Source organism: Macaca fascicularis, chromosome 13 (genome assembly GCF_037993035.2).
Source record: "Macaca fascicularis isolate 582-1 chromosome 13, T2T-MFA8v1.1".
In the NCBI taxonomy this organism is placed as follows: domain Eukaryota; kingdom Metazoa; phylum Chordata; class Mammalia; order Primates; family Cercopithecidae; genus Macaca; species Macaca fascicularis.
In genome coordinates, this window is record NC_088387.1 from 2,609,768 (window position 1) to 2,626,713 (window position 16,946).

General features: G+C 48.3%; 1 protein-coding gene across 1 annotated transcript in view; it reads left to right on the forward strand.

The window, feature by feature from the left end:
* Positions 1–16,946, forward strand: part of VWA3B (von Willebrand factor A domain containing 3B) — a 236,023-nt gene that overhangs the window by 71,825 nt on the left and 147,252 nt on the right. Inside the window, 1 exon segment of the mRNA XM_005575037.5 lies at positions 7,633–7,758. Within this exon segment, the coding sequence (XP_005575094.3) occupies positions 7,633–7,758 (126 nt within the window).

Below are 16,946 nucleotides of genomic sequence, written 5' to 3' on the forward strand. Positions count from 1 at the left end.
TTTGTATTTTTAGTAGAGACAGGGTTTCACCATGTTGGCCAGGTTGGTCTCAAACTCCTGGTCTCAAGGGATTCACCTGCCTCAGCCTCCCGAAGTGCTGGGATTACAGGTATGAGCCACTGAGCCCAGCAGGATTTCTTTCTGCTACTCTGACACAGCCCTCTGGTTAGTTAACAAGCATTTATTAAACATCTCCTGTGTACTTTTGAAACTTACTAGAGTAGGAGGAGATTTGAAAGGAATGAAAGACAAGGTTCCCAGTCAGCGGGGAGCCCCATATTCTCAGAATGTCATTTTTGCTTCTGCCTTATGATTTAGGGGTTGTTGTTCCCACCATAACTGCAGGATCCCAATTAGCTTAAGAAATGTCCACCTGCACCTTGTCCTCTTCCCTTAGTGCACGCTTTTATCTGAGGTGTCTGCAGATCTTGTTTTCCCAGCTAAGGAGAGTAAGCCCCTAAGCCCAGGGAACCCCTCTGTTCCCACTCCCGTCTTGGGCTTACGTTTGGTGTACCTAGTTTTTTTCTAGGCTCCTGGCTATACTACGTCTTGTTCATCGGAGCCCTTTTGACACTGGGCAGAGGTGGGTTCAGCCTGGGTCTTAGGTCAGCCAGCACAGTCAACTCCTTAGAATTGTGCTGAAATGATCAAGGGGATCCAGGCATCCTGCTTCACCTAACACATGGGGCAGAGAGAAACCCCTCAAAACTCTTAAACATGAAATTGAATTGCCAGGGAAAAGAGCCAGTGTAGATTTCCGATTGCGTTTGAATTTCTGATTTTAGGGTGATGGCTCTGATTCCAGGGCGACAGATCCATGTCACATTTACTATTGCAAGGTGGGTGCTGTGCTGGGCTCTGGGGATACAGTGATGAAAAAAGGAGGCCTCTCTCCTCAAGGGACCTGTGTTCCGGAAAAGCCTGTTTGGAAGTCTCAACCAGGTGTCAGGAAGGTACCAGGGAGAGCGGGTACGAAACAGATAAACGTAGTTCTGTCCTCAAGGAAGTCACGGTTTAATGAAGAAGACAAACTTCCAGGTAGTGGAAGCCCAGCGGGAACTCTCGGCCTTGATAGGCTGGCGGGGGCCAGCCCTGTGGGTGACGACCGATTCCAACGCAGGCAGATCACTGCGGAGCCAGCAGGTGTGTCACTGCTCATCAGAATGTCACCGGAGGTCCTGACCTTGGGGACACAGCTCACCCACCATCACCACCTGCATCCGAATGACAAACTGGGTAGTTTCAGAGGTAGGAAGAGATATGTATTTAAGCGCCTTGAGGGAAAACTAACGGTGACCAACACACCACAGATGGGTTTGTTCACATAGATCTTGTATCATGAGAATTTTCCAGGACACCCAAGGCCAGTGTTCCAGTGTGGCAGTGGGGGTCTTTGGAGACTAACAGTCCTGAAGCTGAATCCTGACCTCACCACTTATTAATTGTGTGGCCTTGGAGAAATTGCTCTGAGCCTCGGTGTGCTCATCTGTAAAATGGGGGTGATGACCTGGACTGAGGCAATTGTGAGTCAATGTGGTCATGTGTTTAAGTGCCCAGCGCAGTGGCTGGCACATAGTAGATACCTAGTAAAATTTCATTGTCCCCTCTTTCTCCTCCGTATATCAGCAGGAAGCAGCCATTATAACATACATCTAAAATAAGTGACACTTAGAACAAGTAGAATGTTATGAAGATAGGAATGAGAGGTGGCCTGGAGTGGGTATTAGAAGATGGTGTCGGGAGTTCCCAGCACTGTGCAGGGGAAAGGGAGTGCTGCCTTCTTTTCTGAGCATTTCTGTAGGGCAGAAATAGGGACATCCAGGCATGAGAATATTGCTCCTGGAAATCACCCAACTTTGTTTTTCTCCAAGAATATTTTGGAGAGTGACAATTTATTTACATGCCTCTCTCACGTCTTAGACTAAAGCTTTGAGAACTTTTGTTGCAAAGAATTACTGGGACCCTTTAAGAATATAGCTCCCTGGGGTTCCACCCTCAGAATGAGTCTGGGGTGGGGCCTAGGAATCTGCACTGACAAGCATCTCAGAGGCATCTGCCACAGGTTCTGAGGACCACACTCTGGGAAGACCACACTGGAGTGAAGGCCTCCTTGGAGCTGGGACGGTTTCCTGTTCATTTTGTATTTCCAGTGTCTGGGTATAATTGGCATTGATGGGGTGTCATTGAATAAATGAGTGGATGATGATTCTCCGAGTAGATTGTCCTACTGAGAAGGGAATATTTTAAAGCATTGGCTTCCTAGTTTCCAAGTCCATGTCTTCTGAGTTTGAAGAATATAATTAGCCTCCCAGAACTTGCTCATTCCTGAATGACCTGGCAGAGCTGGGAGCAGAACCGTCTATGTGAGTGATATCCAGCCCCCAGTAGCCCATCCACACAACCATCCTCACAAAGATAGGGCCGTTGTTGAGGACAGAGGCTGAGCAGATGCCAGTGCGGGGTTCCTCCCCAGTGACCATAGTCCTAGCCCTGCTCTTTGTGGTTCAGAGTTGGTTGATGGGAAATCAGGGAGCAGCCCTGCCACCGTCTTTGTTCTTTTTGTGCACTGTAGATCCCTTCAAACAGAAAGAGGTTCAGGCGTTTTCTGGGATGGAAAAGCTAAAAAAAAAACTCATTTTTTTGTGTGTAAATTTGCTCTAAAGGAAACTCATAAACTTCTTCTGAATTTACAAGTCAATAAACATTTACCCCTCAGTTGATGTCTTATAAATGGTATCACTTATCCTAAGTAGAATAGATTTAGTCCACTAAACTTTGTCGATGAACATCTTTGTATCTGTTCCTTAGATATTGTTTCTGTCCCCTTGCCGGGTCTTTATGGTCTACTAGCCCAGTAGCATCCTGGAGCCTGGGGTCATCTTTCTTTACCAAGTTTGGGGGAGCACCTGCTCTTTACCATGAGGAGAATGGTGATGGTTTATGTTTGGGTTCTGTAAATGAATTGTGGACAATTAGACCACATTACATTTGCATTTTATAGTGTGCCATTTAGAAGAGGCAGAGAAGGCCTAGGGGACGGTGCCACATTCACATATTAGATGATAGCTCAAGCTCCCCATTCTTCATATTTGAAATTGCTTCTAAGATAACATAATGGCTCTTGTGAAACATATCTGTTCATAGACCCAAGAAAACATTAGATGGTTATCCAGATGGTGAAATGACTCTATATTCACTCTAAATTAGTGAATGGTTAATTTCCATGGGGTGGGACTGAGACCAGCCCCACACTGTGCGTCTGTGGTTAGGGCAGTGGGGCCGGATCAAGCGGCAGGTGTTTAATCACCTCTCGACAACAAAACGTCTTAACATATAATTTAATAGAAATAACTGGACATTTTTTTAATTACGACAAAAACCACTGATTTGACTGCTTTCATTCCCTTTATAGATGCAATGTGGCCCTTTTACCAGATCTCACGGCGATTTTGGGTCTCTGGGAGTGTTTAGCACCTCGCAGTGTATTATTTTTTTATATGTCGCCTTCTGAAAATAGAAGTATGTGCTGTTTTTTCCTGAAAATACTGCCTTTTCATAGTTCTATTCAGGTCTTTCAAATCTGCCTGACTGAATAGGAGTTTGGGGGTCGGGCAGACCGCAGGCTCCACGCCTGGCAGGACCAGTTCTTCACTGGAGAGTCCTGGGATTGGGCAGGGCCCGAAGCAAGGAGCCACAGAGGGACCGAGGGGATGGTCGGGGACTCAAGGGTCCCAAGGGTGGTCTTGTTTCCGGGCTGCCCTCTCCCCGGGCAACATTGAATCGTACCTTGGATCAGCACCGCACCTGCCTTTCTAATTGCTTTTCTCCTCCTGTCCTGGAAATGATAGTACTTCAGATACTTGGGGGGAGTCTCACTGACTGTGGCATAAACCTGGAAGGAAATGACTTCATGCCTTAAGGAATGTTGTTGTCAGTGTCTGGAATACCTCGGACATAGCCATGTGCTCAGATGATCTGAGTCTGTTGCATACCCCTCTGAAGAGTTTCTTGTAATCATAAGGAAAGAATGTATTAGGTGCTCCAGAACTGTTTCTATGCAATAAGGAAACATAAAAAGGAAGGATAGAAATTCTTGCAGAAAACATAGAACCTGGGCTGAGTGCTGTGGCGGATACAAAGAAAGAAAAGAGACTGTCCCTACGCTTAAGATGTTTACCATCCAGTGGGCAAAGTCAGCCTTGGGCAAAGTCAGCCTGTGTACACACACACAGCAAGCGCCTGAGCACCGCAGGACAGCCGCAGACCCCAGCCCACGCCAGCTGGCAGGCTGGGGACATGTTGCCGAGTGCCGAGCTGTGTTGTAGGCAGCTGCCTACTAAAAATAAGCATTGTGTTCATGGAAGGCTGACTTAAATTAGACCGGACTCAAGGTCATGCACAGAATGATGTCACCATCACTGGCCCCTGGTTCTTTGTGTTCTTGGGAATTGGAGGCTGAGTGCCAGGCAGCCAGGAACGGAACTGCACACGTGGACAGGTTCACTAACGGTATGGCCTGAGCGTGTCCTGGCAGCAAGAGGATGGAGTCCAGTGGTGTCCTGATTCATTCCATGGGACTGAGAAAGGGGGTGTAGGAGGCAGCTCACCGCTTCCTGGGGTGGTGGAGTCAAGACTGTGTCTTCAGTGAAGAGTGGGATGGGCTGAGTGCAGCGGAGGGCTCAGTCTTCTGATGCAGAGGACAGGGCTGGGAGGACAGTGCTCTGACTGGGTTCATGGTGCAGAGTGTTAGAGGAGTGTCATGGGAGCCTTGAACCCTGACCTCAATGCCAGCCCAGGGAGCTGGGCCCTGGTTGCTGCATCCCCAGCACCAGCAGGGCCCGCCCACTGCAGAGGAGGACCTCAACACTTACTTGCCAAATGACCGGATTAATGACCTGGACTCTGGCAACCGGGTTTTATCCTGTAGGTGAGATGTAGAAGACTGGACAGGGAAATGGCGTTTGGCAGCAGGCACCCTGTGGACTCTTCTCCTTGACGTCAAAACTTCCTGTCCTGAGTCTCATTTTATTTGTCAAACTAGCCAGTCTGAGAAGTCAGTACTAGGTGCTAATGAAAACAGCAGCGGACTGTGACATTGCTCCCAGGTATGTTAGCATTTTAACATGAGCCTGCAAATTGGTTTTTTTGTTTTGTTTTTTTTGTTTGTTTGATTTTGAGATGGACTATATTTTAAAATTCAGAAACATCAACTCTGGTCTGCCCTAGTCTGCCTTGATGGCTTAGGATCAGTCCTTGGGCCCTGGGTGGATGAATCTCCCGGGGTGCTCTGTGCAGTGGAGGGTGGTCTGTCGTCCGTGGTCGTGGGATATTGTGGGACATTGTGGGATATTGGGCTCCCGGGGTGCTCTGTGCAGTGGAGGGTGGTCTGTCGTCCGTGGTCGTGGGATATTGTGGGATATTGTGGGACATTGGGCTCCCGGGGTGCTCTGTGCAGTGGAGGGTGGTCTGTCGTCCGTGGTCGTGGGATATTGTGGGATATTGTGGGATATTGGGCTCCCGGGGTGCTCTGTGCAGTGAAGGGTGGTCTGTCGTCCATGGTTGTGGGATATTGTGGGATATTGTGGGATATTGGGCTCCCGGGGTGCTCTGTGGAGTGGAGGGTGGTCTGTCGTCCGTGGTTGTGGGATATTGTGGGATATTGTGGGATATTGTGGGATATTGGGCACCCGGGGTGCTCTGTGCAGTGGAGGGTGGTCTGTCGTCCGTGGTCGTGGGATATTGTGGGATATTGGGCTCCCGGGGTGCTCTGTGCAGTGGATAGTGGTCTGTCGTCCGTGGTCGTGGGATATTGTGGGATATTGTGGGATATTGGGCTCCTGGGGTGCTCTGTGCAGTGGAGGTGGTCTGTCGTCCGTGGTCGTGGGATATTGTGGGATATTGTGGGATATTGGGCTCCCGGGGTGCTCTGTGCAGTGGAGGTGGTCTGTCGTCCGTGGTCGTGGGATATTGGGCATCGGCGAATTATCATGCAGACTTGGGAAGTGGGAGGAAGGGGCTTCTGGGTGCATTTGGCGGCAGAACACGCCTCAGCCAAGTTGCCACCCGGATACCCTCCCTTGCTCCTTAGGCTGTAGCCCCGATTTTACTTAGGGCTGCAGTGTACCCCGCCTAAAAGCATTTCTCAGTTTCTCTTGCTGCCAGACGGGGCCGCATGATGCCACTCTGGCAGCGGCTAAGTAATGAAACTGTGAGGTGGGCCTTCTGGGCAGGGTATCTCGAAGGAACTGACTCCGTCAGGCGGTGTGCGTCTGTCCTCCCAGCAGCCCTGCTGCTCAGGACTGCTGCTTGGCACTAAGGACACCGTGTTGAATCATAAGGTGGCTGAAGACAGAAGGATGTGCTGAGTGACCGAGGAGCATAGATAGAAAGAGTGTGGATCTGTTTTCAAGATTTTAAAAATTAACCTTTTTATTTCGAGATAATTGTAGATTCACGTGCAGTGGTAATAAGTGATACAGGGAGATGCCCATCTATTCTTTTTTTTTTTTGAGACGGAGTCTCACTCTGTCACCCAGGCTGGAGTGCAGTGGTGTGATCTCGGCTCACTGCAACCTCCACCTCCCAGGTTCAAGTGATTCTCCTGCCTCAGCCTCCTGAGTAGCTGGGATTACAGGCACAGGCCACCACACCCAGCTAATTTTTGTGTTTTTAGTAGAGACGGGGTTTCACCATGTTGGCCAGCCTGCTCTCGAACTCCTAACCTCCAGTGGTCTGCCCGCCTTGGCCTCCCAAAGTTTTACAGGATTACAGGCATAAGCCACCATGCCTGGCCTGCCCATCTATCTTTACCTGCTGTCCCCCTTAGTGACATAGCACCACAGCACGGCCGGGACCTTGACCTTGATACAGTTAAGGCAGCAGGACAGGACCCCTCATTGTGCACCTCTGCACGGCGTACCCCAGAGTGCACATCCCTTTCCCCCGCCCCACCTGCCCCCACCTCTGGAAACCACTCATCTGTTAGAGCCTGGATCTCGATGAGGGCAGAGCCTCCATCCCAGCCCTAAACCACTCTCCTCAGCATGCACTTCGATTGATTGGAAGACATAAACATCTAAATGAATGATGCCACTTCATTTTTAAAAAAGTGTTATGCAGTCAAACCTAACCCTTAACTGAGACAGCAGAGGCCCAGAAAAGGAGACCAGGCCATCATTATCATATTAGGGGAAATATTACACTTGTGGTTTCAAAGAAGCAGGACACCTGTGCTACATGGCGAAAGGATTGGGGGTTGTTGCTTTCACAACATGCCATTGCATTTCCCTTCCTCGCAGCGGTGATTCTGGCTTGCCTGAGGTGCTTTGGAATGTTTTTATTCCTCTTATTTGGGTATTATCAATAATTCATTGTAAATATTCCGGCTGCTACAAACATTTACTTTAGAAGGATTGATTGCATCCTAAAGTCTGCATTTATGATTTCTTGAGATGATATCACTTCCTTGGGGATTTCAGTTCTGATTCTCAGAAAGAGATTAGTGGGGGAAGCAGAATTTGATGTTCAGAAATGTTCCAGAAACTTGGCTGCAATGTGTCAGGCCTGCTAGGCGGGCTGCCGCATCCCCGGGCCTGTCTCAGCCGGCCGCTCACGCTGTGTCTTCCCTTTCAGGAGCCGGCGTCAGAGAGGACGTGTTTCTCGTTTGGCGAGAGATGGAGGAAGCCTGCAGCACCCTGGCCCAGATCCAGAGGCTGGTGGCCGAGCCTCCCGGGCCCGACGTGGCTGCTGTGGACTGCGGTTGGTGCTATTTCTGGTCACTGGTGTAAAAGATTCATAAACGTTACTAGCTGGGGACCAGGGGCTGCTTCCTGGTCCTGACCAGGGGAGCTCCAGAGCCCAGCTGTGAGGAGCTGCTGAGGAGAGCAGCCAGAGCTGTGTGGCGTGAGGGGTGGGGAGAGGGCCACGCGCACACATGCATGGACACGCACGCTTGTGTGTGCCCACGCGCCCACATGTGTGCATATGTGCAGATTGTCAAGACCCAGAGCTGGATGGTAAAGTGGTAAAAACAGATTCTTGGGCCGGGCGCGGTGGCTCACGCCTGTAATCCCAGCACTTTGGGAGGCCGAGGTGGGCGGATCACGAGGTCAGGAGATCGAGACCGTACTGGCTAACACGGTGAAACCCCGTCTCTACTAAAAAATACAAAAAATTAGCCGGGCGTGGTGGTGGGTGCCTGTAGTCCCAGCTCCTCGGGAGGCTGAGGCAGGAGAATGGCGGGAACCCGGGAGGCAGAGATCACAGTGAGCCGAGATCGTGCCACTGCACTCCAGCCTAGCAATGGAGACTCTGTCTCAAAAACAACAACACAACAACAAAGCAGGTTCTTGACAAGCTCTTGTATACTGAGGGAAACCAGACCTCCGTGTAAAACTGGGCTCAATTCTGAGTACAACAGGGGCAGGTGGGGATTCATAGCGAAGGAGCGGGGGGCGCCGGTGGATGGGAAGTTGTTCAGAGGAGATGTTAGGGCACGAGGGCTTCTGGCTAAACAGCTTGACAGGATTCCTGCAGGAGAGAGGCCAGTGTGATCAGATGTCACCGGGGGCGGTGGGAAGGAAGACGCTGATCGGATAGCCAAGCGATCAGATACTGAGGGTGGGGCACTCTGGCTACACTGACTGAGGCTTTTTGCTGAACTCGGGCGATGCAGAGATGAGCAGAGAAGTGCAAAGGTTGAGGCCTCGCTGAGAAGAGCGTTCAGAGGAGCCTGGCTGAAGGCTGGGCAAGGGAGACTGTCAAGTTGCCTGTGCTCTTCCAGCGAGGAGGAGCAGGAGGAGAGCTCAGTGATCGGCTCGGCTAACCTTGACCCTTACATGCAGACAAAATCCCGTCCAAGCTGTCTGTGTCTGTGCAGGCAACCATCTGACTCACTTTCAGATGCCTATGGGAAGGCCTAAATCAGTTTTCTTTGAGCAGGGTCCAGGACCTCGCGGCAGAAGGGGGCACAGGCCGGGGAAAATGTGTGGAATGTTTACTTGGAAGGAGTAGTGTGAATAGGGGTTTGAGTTATTAATATTAAAAAGAAATTATTAAAATCCAGTTGCATTTCTGGTATTCACTTAGCACTCTTTCATCTAAGTTGGAATAGCCACTTGAAATTTTGGAGTTTGGAAGACTGATTTGCATTCCCTGAACGGTAGTAACAGACATATGACCATAGTGTGGGCACATACTGTGTGTCAGCTGCTGCCCTGAGGGGTGGGCTTATATTTAGCTCATTTAAGCCTCATAACTCTATGGGGGAGTTTCTTATTCTCTCCAATTGACAGGTGAGGAAACTGAGTCACAGAGGGGTTAAGTCGTTGGCCATGGTCACATAGCCAGCAAACATAGTCTGATTTTAAACCCTAAATGCAGAACAGAAACGTTCCTGCCTAGTTAAACTTCTACAAACAATGCTAGCAGTGGGGCTATATTCATCTTAATATTAGTTTCCATGATTTAATTAGCACCTACCCGATTCTGAGTAAATGAAAACTCTTCTTGGTGTTTAATGTGTTCCAGCCCCACAACTGCACCATACAAACAAGCTCATTGCATTTTTACTAGTGAATGACATTGAGACCACACAAAGGATTTTCTCCCTTTTCTTTCTCATAAAGCAAAGCATTTTTCATAACAAAGGGCGTGAGTTTAGGGGTGAGAAAGACCCAGTTATAAATCCCAGCTCCATCACTATACCCACCTGAGTTTGTCTCTTTCAGCCGTATTCTTCCACACAACCGCTATCATAATCTTGATGCTGAGGAACCCCTGTGCAGATGAAATGCAACGACGCATGCTCCACACCAAGCAGGAGCTTGACGTCAGCTCATTCTTTGCCCTTTCACACTTGGGGGAGTTGGCATACAGATTCTCCTGCCTGGCCTTTCCTCTGTAAGGTGCTGGTTTCCTTTGGGGCACACCTGGTAGACGCACATACCTTACATCTCAGGCACTGTTTAAGGCTACCTATGCGTTTTAACTCATTTCATATTTGCCACAATCTTAAGAGACAGGTGCTACTGCTACTATTATCTCCATTTTGGCTTCAGTAACTTGCCCAAAGCTACACAGCTAACGAGTGATGGAGCCTAGATTCGAAACCTGGTCCACCAGTAAAAGTTCTGATGTCTGCCTCCCTCCCATCAGCCGTGTAATCAGGGTGTCTGATTAAATCATCCTGATTTAATCCCTATGGGATGACACTGGGACTTTTGAAAGCTCCCCAGGTGATCCTAGTGTGTAGCTAATTTTGGAACTATTGCCAGGCTGCAGTGCCTCCTGGGTTACAGAGGTGCAGTGGGCAGAGAGCAGGGAGGTCAGGCCGGCCGGGAAAGGGATGCAGTTAGAGGAGAAATGGGGACGGGGACTTGTGTAGAGGGAGAGAGAGGTTGAGGTGTGGGCAAGCCTGCTCTGTGTGACTTGATAAATTCCTGGCGACTGTGGCCTTTTCCTGTGACTGGGTGTCCTGACTTGGGCCTAGGGCACTGGCTGCCGCGGTTACATTGCTAGGGTTGGCTCCCTGGGGGTTCCTGAGAGGGGCCTAATAGGCTTGTCTGGAGGAGCTGCTCACGTGTAGTGACACCCACTGGAAAACCCAGATAGTCCCCTGTCATCCTGCAGATGAAGAAAATGAACACCAAGCAGGGGGCCCAGGCAAAACCCAGCACCTTTGCCCGGCAAAGAGAATGGGGAGCCTGCTGCTAAGGCATTTGTTTGGGGGAGTGTGTGGACTGAATTGTGCCCCACCAAATTCATACAGTGAAGCCCCCACCATGTGACTGTATTTGGAGATAGGGTCGTTAAAAAGGTAATTAAAGGACCAGGTACGGTGGCTCACGCCTGTAATCCCAGCACTTTGGGAGGCCAAGGAGGGTGGATCACCTGAGGTCAGCAGTTCAAGACCAGCCTGGTCAACATGGCAAAACCCCATCTCTACCAAAAATACAAAAATTAGCCAGGTGTAGTGGCACACGCCTTTAATCCAGCCACTTGGGAGGCTGAGGCACAAGAATTGCTTGAACTCAGGAGGTGGAGGCTGCAGTGAGCAGAGATTGCCCCATTACGCTCCAGTCTGGGCAACAGAGCGAGACTCTGTCTCAAAACAAACAAACAAACAACAAAACAGTAATTAAGGTCAAATGAGGTCATAAAAGGAGGGCCCTAATCTGATAGGACTGGTGTCTTTGTAAGAAGAGGGAGAGACTCCAGCGGGCCTTCTCCCCACAAGCACACGGAGGAAAGGTCATGGACAGCACAGAGAAGGTGGCCATCTCCTAACCAGGAAGAACAGCCTCATCAGAAACAGCGCTGCTGGCACCTTCATCCTGGACCTCCACCCTCAAACAGAGAGAAAATAAATGTCTGGCCTTTAAGCCCCCCAGCCTCTGGTGTTTTGTGACGGCAGCCCAAGCTGACCAATACGAGGCGTATTTAAGTTTGGTGTAGTGAGTCTTAAGAGTTAACAGAAGGTCTTGGAGGCTATTCCTAAAGGAAACAGATGAGTTATAAGCCTCAGATACTGGACAATGATGTATCAGTTCCCTTTGTTTCAATCTAATACACACACACACACACACACACTAAAACCCGAAATAACTCTAAGCAGAAATTTTCAAAGAATTCTTTGAATGTACCATCTCTATTTAAAAAGGAAAGTTTGGCCAGGACCGTTCATCATTGGCTAGCCATCTCAGCTTTCGCAACTTCAATCTGGCCCCAGAGTCTATACCACGTGTCTGACCTGCTCTCGTTCCCACCGCAGCCCAGAGTTACTGAGGCAAAAGCTGGCTCAGTGCAAGACTGGCTTGGACGGCCTCCTAGGAAGGCAGCAGCTGTTCCCCTAAGCTGACTGCTCAGGGACTGCAGACCCCAGGAGAGAAGGTGGCCAGCGGGAGAGGGAAGGGGCGTATCGGAGGAGATCCAGCCAGCTGCCGTTCTGCACACTGGTTCTAGGTCACCTGGCACATACAGATCCATAGGACCAGGAGGGCAGTTGCTGGGAGAAATGTCTCATGAGTCTGGTGCCTGGGATGAAAAGAAGGTGAGAAGAAGGTAAGGCCACTGATAGTTTTTTTTTTTTTTTTAACCTCTTTTTATTACCAAGAGCAGGACATGAGAGTTCCCTGGAAAAAAAAATCTGACAAAAATATATGAATCAATGGTTTGTAGGACTCTGAACACTAATAATGAAAGGCAGTGATTTCTGACATACAGGGCAAAAAAAAGGTGAGCTCTAGGTTTCCCTTGCTTCCTGGCTTGAGAGAGTTCCAGGCCCTGGTGCACAGAGGAGGAACCCAAGCGGAGCCCAGAAAACATCCGGAGTTTGGGAGACAGAGCTGAGGGTCCGGAGGGACCAAGGCAGCTACAATTCACGGGACAAAGTACCAGAGAGGAGACAGATGCACAGAGAGAGAAATCCAGAAATCGGCAAAGGGTTCCCCTCAAGAATTCATTTGAATACTGATCAGCTCATGCATGTGAGAAGAGTACCTGAGTCTGGGGAAAGGGCCGTTGGAAAGAATTAGAAGAAACGGGGCTTGGAATTCACACAAGACCAAGAACAGTGCGTGTCCTCATCAGCCTGAAAGCTTTAGAATTCATGAGTCCCTGGGGAGACTGCTTGGAAAGGTCTTGCCTCAGTCATGGGGAATAATTAGCTTTAAATCAAGCACTGCTCTGGGCCCTCCTAAGAAATCATTAAAGCAAGACATGAAAAGAACAAACTATTTCTAGGTAACATAGCTGCATCTCTGAACAAAGCTCAAGAAAATGTATAAGAACAAAAGCATCCAGTACCCAACAAGGTCAAACTCACAATGACTGGCATCTAATCAAAGATTACAAGACGTGAAAAGAAGCAGAAAAATGTGACCCATAATAAGTGGAAAAATCAATCAATCAAAACTGACTGAGAACTAACACAGACATTAGAATTGGCAGAAGAATCACTCAGAGTTATAACTGTATTCCATATGTTCAAAAGCTAAGTCTAGACAAGGAAAATATTTTAAAAAGACACATACTGAACTTTTAGAGATGAAAACTTAAGAGAAGAAAATATGTTAGATGAAAAGCTTACTAAATGGAATCAAGGGCAGATTAGATATTGTAGGAAAAGAGATGAGTGGACTTGAAGACAGCAATAGAAACTCTCCAAAATGAGACAGACATAGGAAAAAAAGAATTTTGAAAAACCCAAAAGAGCATCTGTGAACTGTGGGACAATTTCAAGTGGCCAAATATACATTAGATGGGATTCCTGAGGGGAGGAAGTAGAAGGGGCAGGGAACAGAAAAATATTTAAAGAAATGTGTTGACAAGTTTCCAAATTTGATGAAAACTACAAACCCAGAGATCCAAGAAGTTCAGTGAATGCTAAACACAAGAAAATATGGAAAACTACACGCAGACACATCTTAATTGGTTTGCTTAAAATCAGTAATACAGAGGAAATCTTAAAAGCAGCCAGAACAACGACAAAAAAGATACGCACAAAGCCACACAGACAAGGATGACAGCAGATTTCTCACTCAAATGAAAAGACAGCAGAGCAGCATTTTTTCTTTCAGTACCGGAAACATTCAGCCTAGAATTCTATACAAAGAAAAATATCTTTCAAAAACAAAGACAAAAGAAAGCCATTTTCAGACGTACGCAAGCTGAAATAATTTACCATTGGCACATATTATACATGAAGTGATGTCATATTACTTGAAGTCAGGCTACGAGAAGTTGAAGATATATACTATAAACCTAAGATAACCACTGAAATAACAAGACAAGCTGACAAAGGAAATAAAATGGAATTAAAAATACACAAACCAAATCCTGTCGGAAAAAAAAAAAAAAGAACAAAGAACAGATAGGGCTAATAGAAAACAAACAGCAAGGCGATAAACATACATCTAACCATACGTATGTGGAAACTTACCAATGTGTACACTTTGAAGGCATATGAGATATTATATGTCAATTGTGGCTCAATACAACTCTCGGTAAAGTGAAAAAAGAGAGAAGGAGAGTCACTCCTCTGGCACCGAGCTGTTCAGAGACGTGGGTGGGACACACCTGGGCATTCTGTGTGTGTCTGTGTGTATGTGTGTGTGTGTCTCAGTGTGCCTGTTCTAGGCATGACCCTCAAACACGAAGATGGCTTTTCTCACAAAACGTTAAAGAATTTGTCCAGGCTGAGCGTGGTGGCTCACACCTGTCATCCCAACACTTTGGGAGGCTGAAGTGGGCAGATCACTTCAGTCCAGACCTGTAGTCCCAACTACCTAGGAGGCTGAGGTAGGAGAATCGCTTGAGTCGAGAAGTGGGGAGTCGAGGTGGCAGTGAGTGGTGATCACACCATGGCATTCCAGCCTGGGTGACGGAGCCGAGACTGTGTCTCAAAATGAATCAGTGAATCAATGAATCAATCAATAGAATTTGTCCAAAGTTTGGGAAGCTTGACCCTTCTTTGATGATGCTGCCTCTCAAAGCATTTCAGGGACTCCTCATTTGGAATCACCTTCACAGCCATTTTGTGACCCAGTAGAGATCGTTAGTCTAATCACATTGTGTAGTCATGCTTCAGTCATGAACAGAGACAGTCCAAAAGATTACCATCTGAGACTCAAGACTGGACTCCGAATACCTGCTTGTTTCAAAATACCAAATTCAGTTTCAAAAGACAAGGAAATGGCTAAAGGTTCATTCAGGCTCTGCAGGCCGTTGTAACCTACAGTAGGTCTACAGGAGTTTAGAGCACATATATTTTGAACAAATGGAGAGGGGGATGGTGCTTATTTTCATTAGCAATTGTATTAAATAATCAGCAGGATGTCTTTGTACTCCTGGGTGGTGATGAAGTACACGGGCTCAGAGTTAGGAAGATTCTTTTGTTTTTTTTTTTTGAGACGGAATATCACTGTCACCAGGCTGGAGTGCAGTGGTGCGACCTCGGCTCACTGCAACCTCTGTCTCCCAGGTACAAGTGATTCTCCCGCCTCAGCCTCCCGAGTAGCTGGGACTACAGGTGCCCGCCACCATGCCCGGCTAATTTTTGTATTTTCAGTAGAGATGGGGTTTCACCATGTTGGCCAGGATGGTCTCGATCTCTTGACCTCATGATCCACTCGCCTCGGCCTCCCAAAGTGCTGAGATTACAGGCGTGAGCCACCGCACCCACCCAGAAAGATATTAAACCTGGCTCTGTCCACTCCTGCTGTGTGATGTTGGGCAAGACACTTATTATCTGTGCCTCAGTTTCCTTATTTGCAAAATGTAGATGATAATGATAATACCTACTGCATGGACTGTTATGAAAGTTAAATGAGAAAACACATGTAAAACACCTAGACCTGTGCTGCCCCATAGGTAGGATGTAATGAGGGCTTCAGCAAAGGTTAATCCACTTGTCTATTCTTTCGTTTATTTAGTGCTTTCTCTGTGTAGCACTGTGGTAGATGATTACATAATGGTAAATAAGAGACATGGAACGGGCCCTCATAAAGCAGGACCTACATGAACCGTCTCTTGCTCCGTGAAGGTAGAAAATCAGATGAACACAAATGGGGTATTTACGATTGAGGAAAAGTGGGAGCTTCTGAGCTATTCCCAGGGTCAAGGAAAGGTTTCCTGAGGAAGTAACTTTGGAGCTGATATCTGAGGGTTGAAGAGGTAAGTGAATGAGGTGAAAGGATGGGAGAGAGCGGGGAGTACTTGCCGGGAAGAAGAACAGCGTATGCAAAGGCCCTGAAGCAGAAAGGAGAACAGCACTTTAGAAGAACTGGAAAGAGGAGTGTGGCTGGAGTGCAGTGTCCAGTGATGAGTCTGGAGAGGGAGGCAGGGACCCAATTGTGCTGGCTCTGGAGGCCGCGGTACAGGGGTTCACCCTCAATTTCATACCAATGGCCAGCCGCTAGGGGATTGTAAGCAGGAGAATGCTAAGATCGGATTTACATTTAGAAAAAAAAAATCACTTTGGCTACTGGGTGGGAAACAAGTTGGAGACGAGGGGACAAACAGGATGAGGGAAGAGAATAAAGATGTTAGTACAGTGATGGTGGCAATCCTGAACACGAGCAGAAGGAGCCTGTGAAGGTGATAAATGGGGAGGTATGAGGGAGAGTTTGGTTGTTGAATTGACAGTGAAACAGGAAAAGTTCCCTTGTCCTCCTTGCAGGATGTGTGATGGGAGAGTGGCTTGCTTCTTCAGTGCCCCGCTGCTCAAACCTCTAGGGGAACATTCAGACGGGCAGGCTGTGGGGTGCCACAGGATGCTCTTGCTTGTGTTAACCAGCTCAGTTTGACCCTCTACCTTGTCGCAAGGACAGAGGCTTTTGGTATCCTGGATTCTTGCTTTGGTGTACTGGAAGAGTCGTATCAAACGTGGGCTTGAGAATGAGTGGTTTTATTGAGTGGAAGCATCTCAGCAGATGGGGGAGCCAGAAGGGTGGTGGTTTTCCCCTGGAGTCAGGCTGCTTGGCAGCCCGGACTCTCCTCTGACTGCCCCAGCCAAACTCGGCGTCATTCTGCTGGTCAGTGGCCTGCTGGCATGCCAGTGCATTCCTCCCGACATCCAGCCGTCTGTGTGTTCCTCCTCTGATGTGCTCCTCTCAATGTCCAGCTGCTTCTGTCTCTGCACAGAATGGGGGCATGACAGGCCAGGGTGGTCTTGGGAAAGGCAACATTTGGGCAGGAAAACAGAAACACATGTCCTCACCTAGGTCCATGGGGGTGGAGCCCTAGCCAGGGTCCACACCCTTCCTGTACCCAGCACTTTCCTTCCCCACTTCCATTATCATTTAAAGGGACCAGCTCTTCCCTTCCCAGCACTTCGTATCAATAGGACTTGGGGGTGGGGGAAATGGAGGTGTCAAAAGTAAGCTCCTAGATGGATACGCTGTCGTCCACTATGCTGAGAGAATGCTGGAGGAGAACCAGGTGGGGGT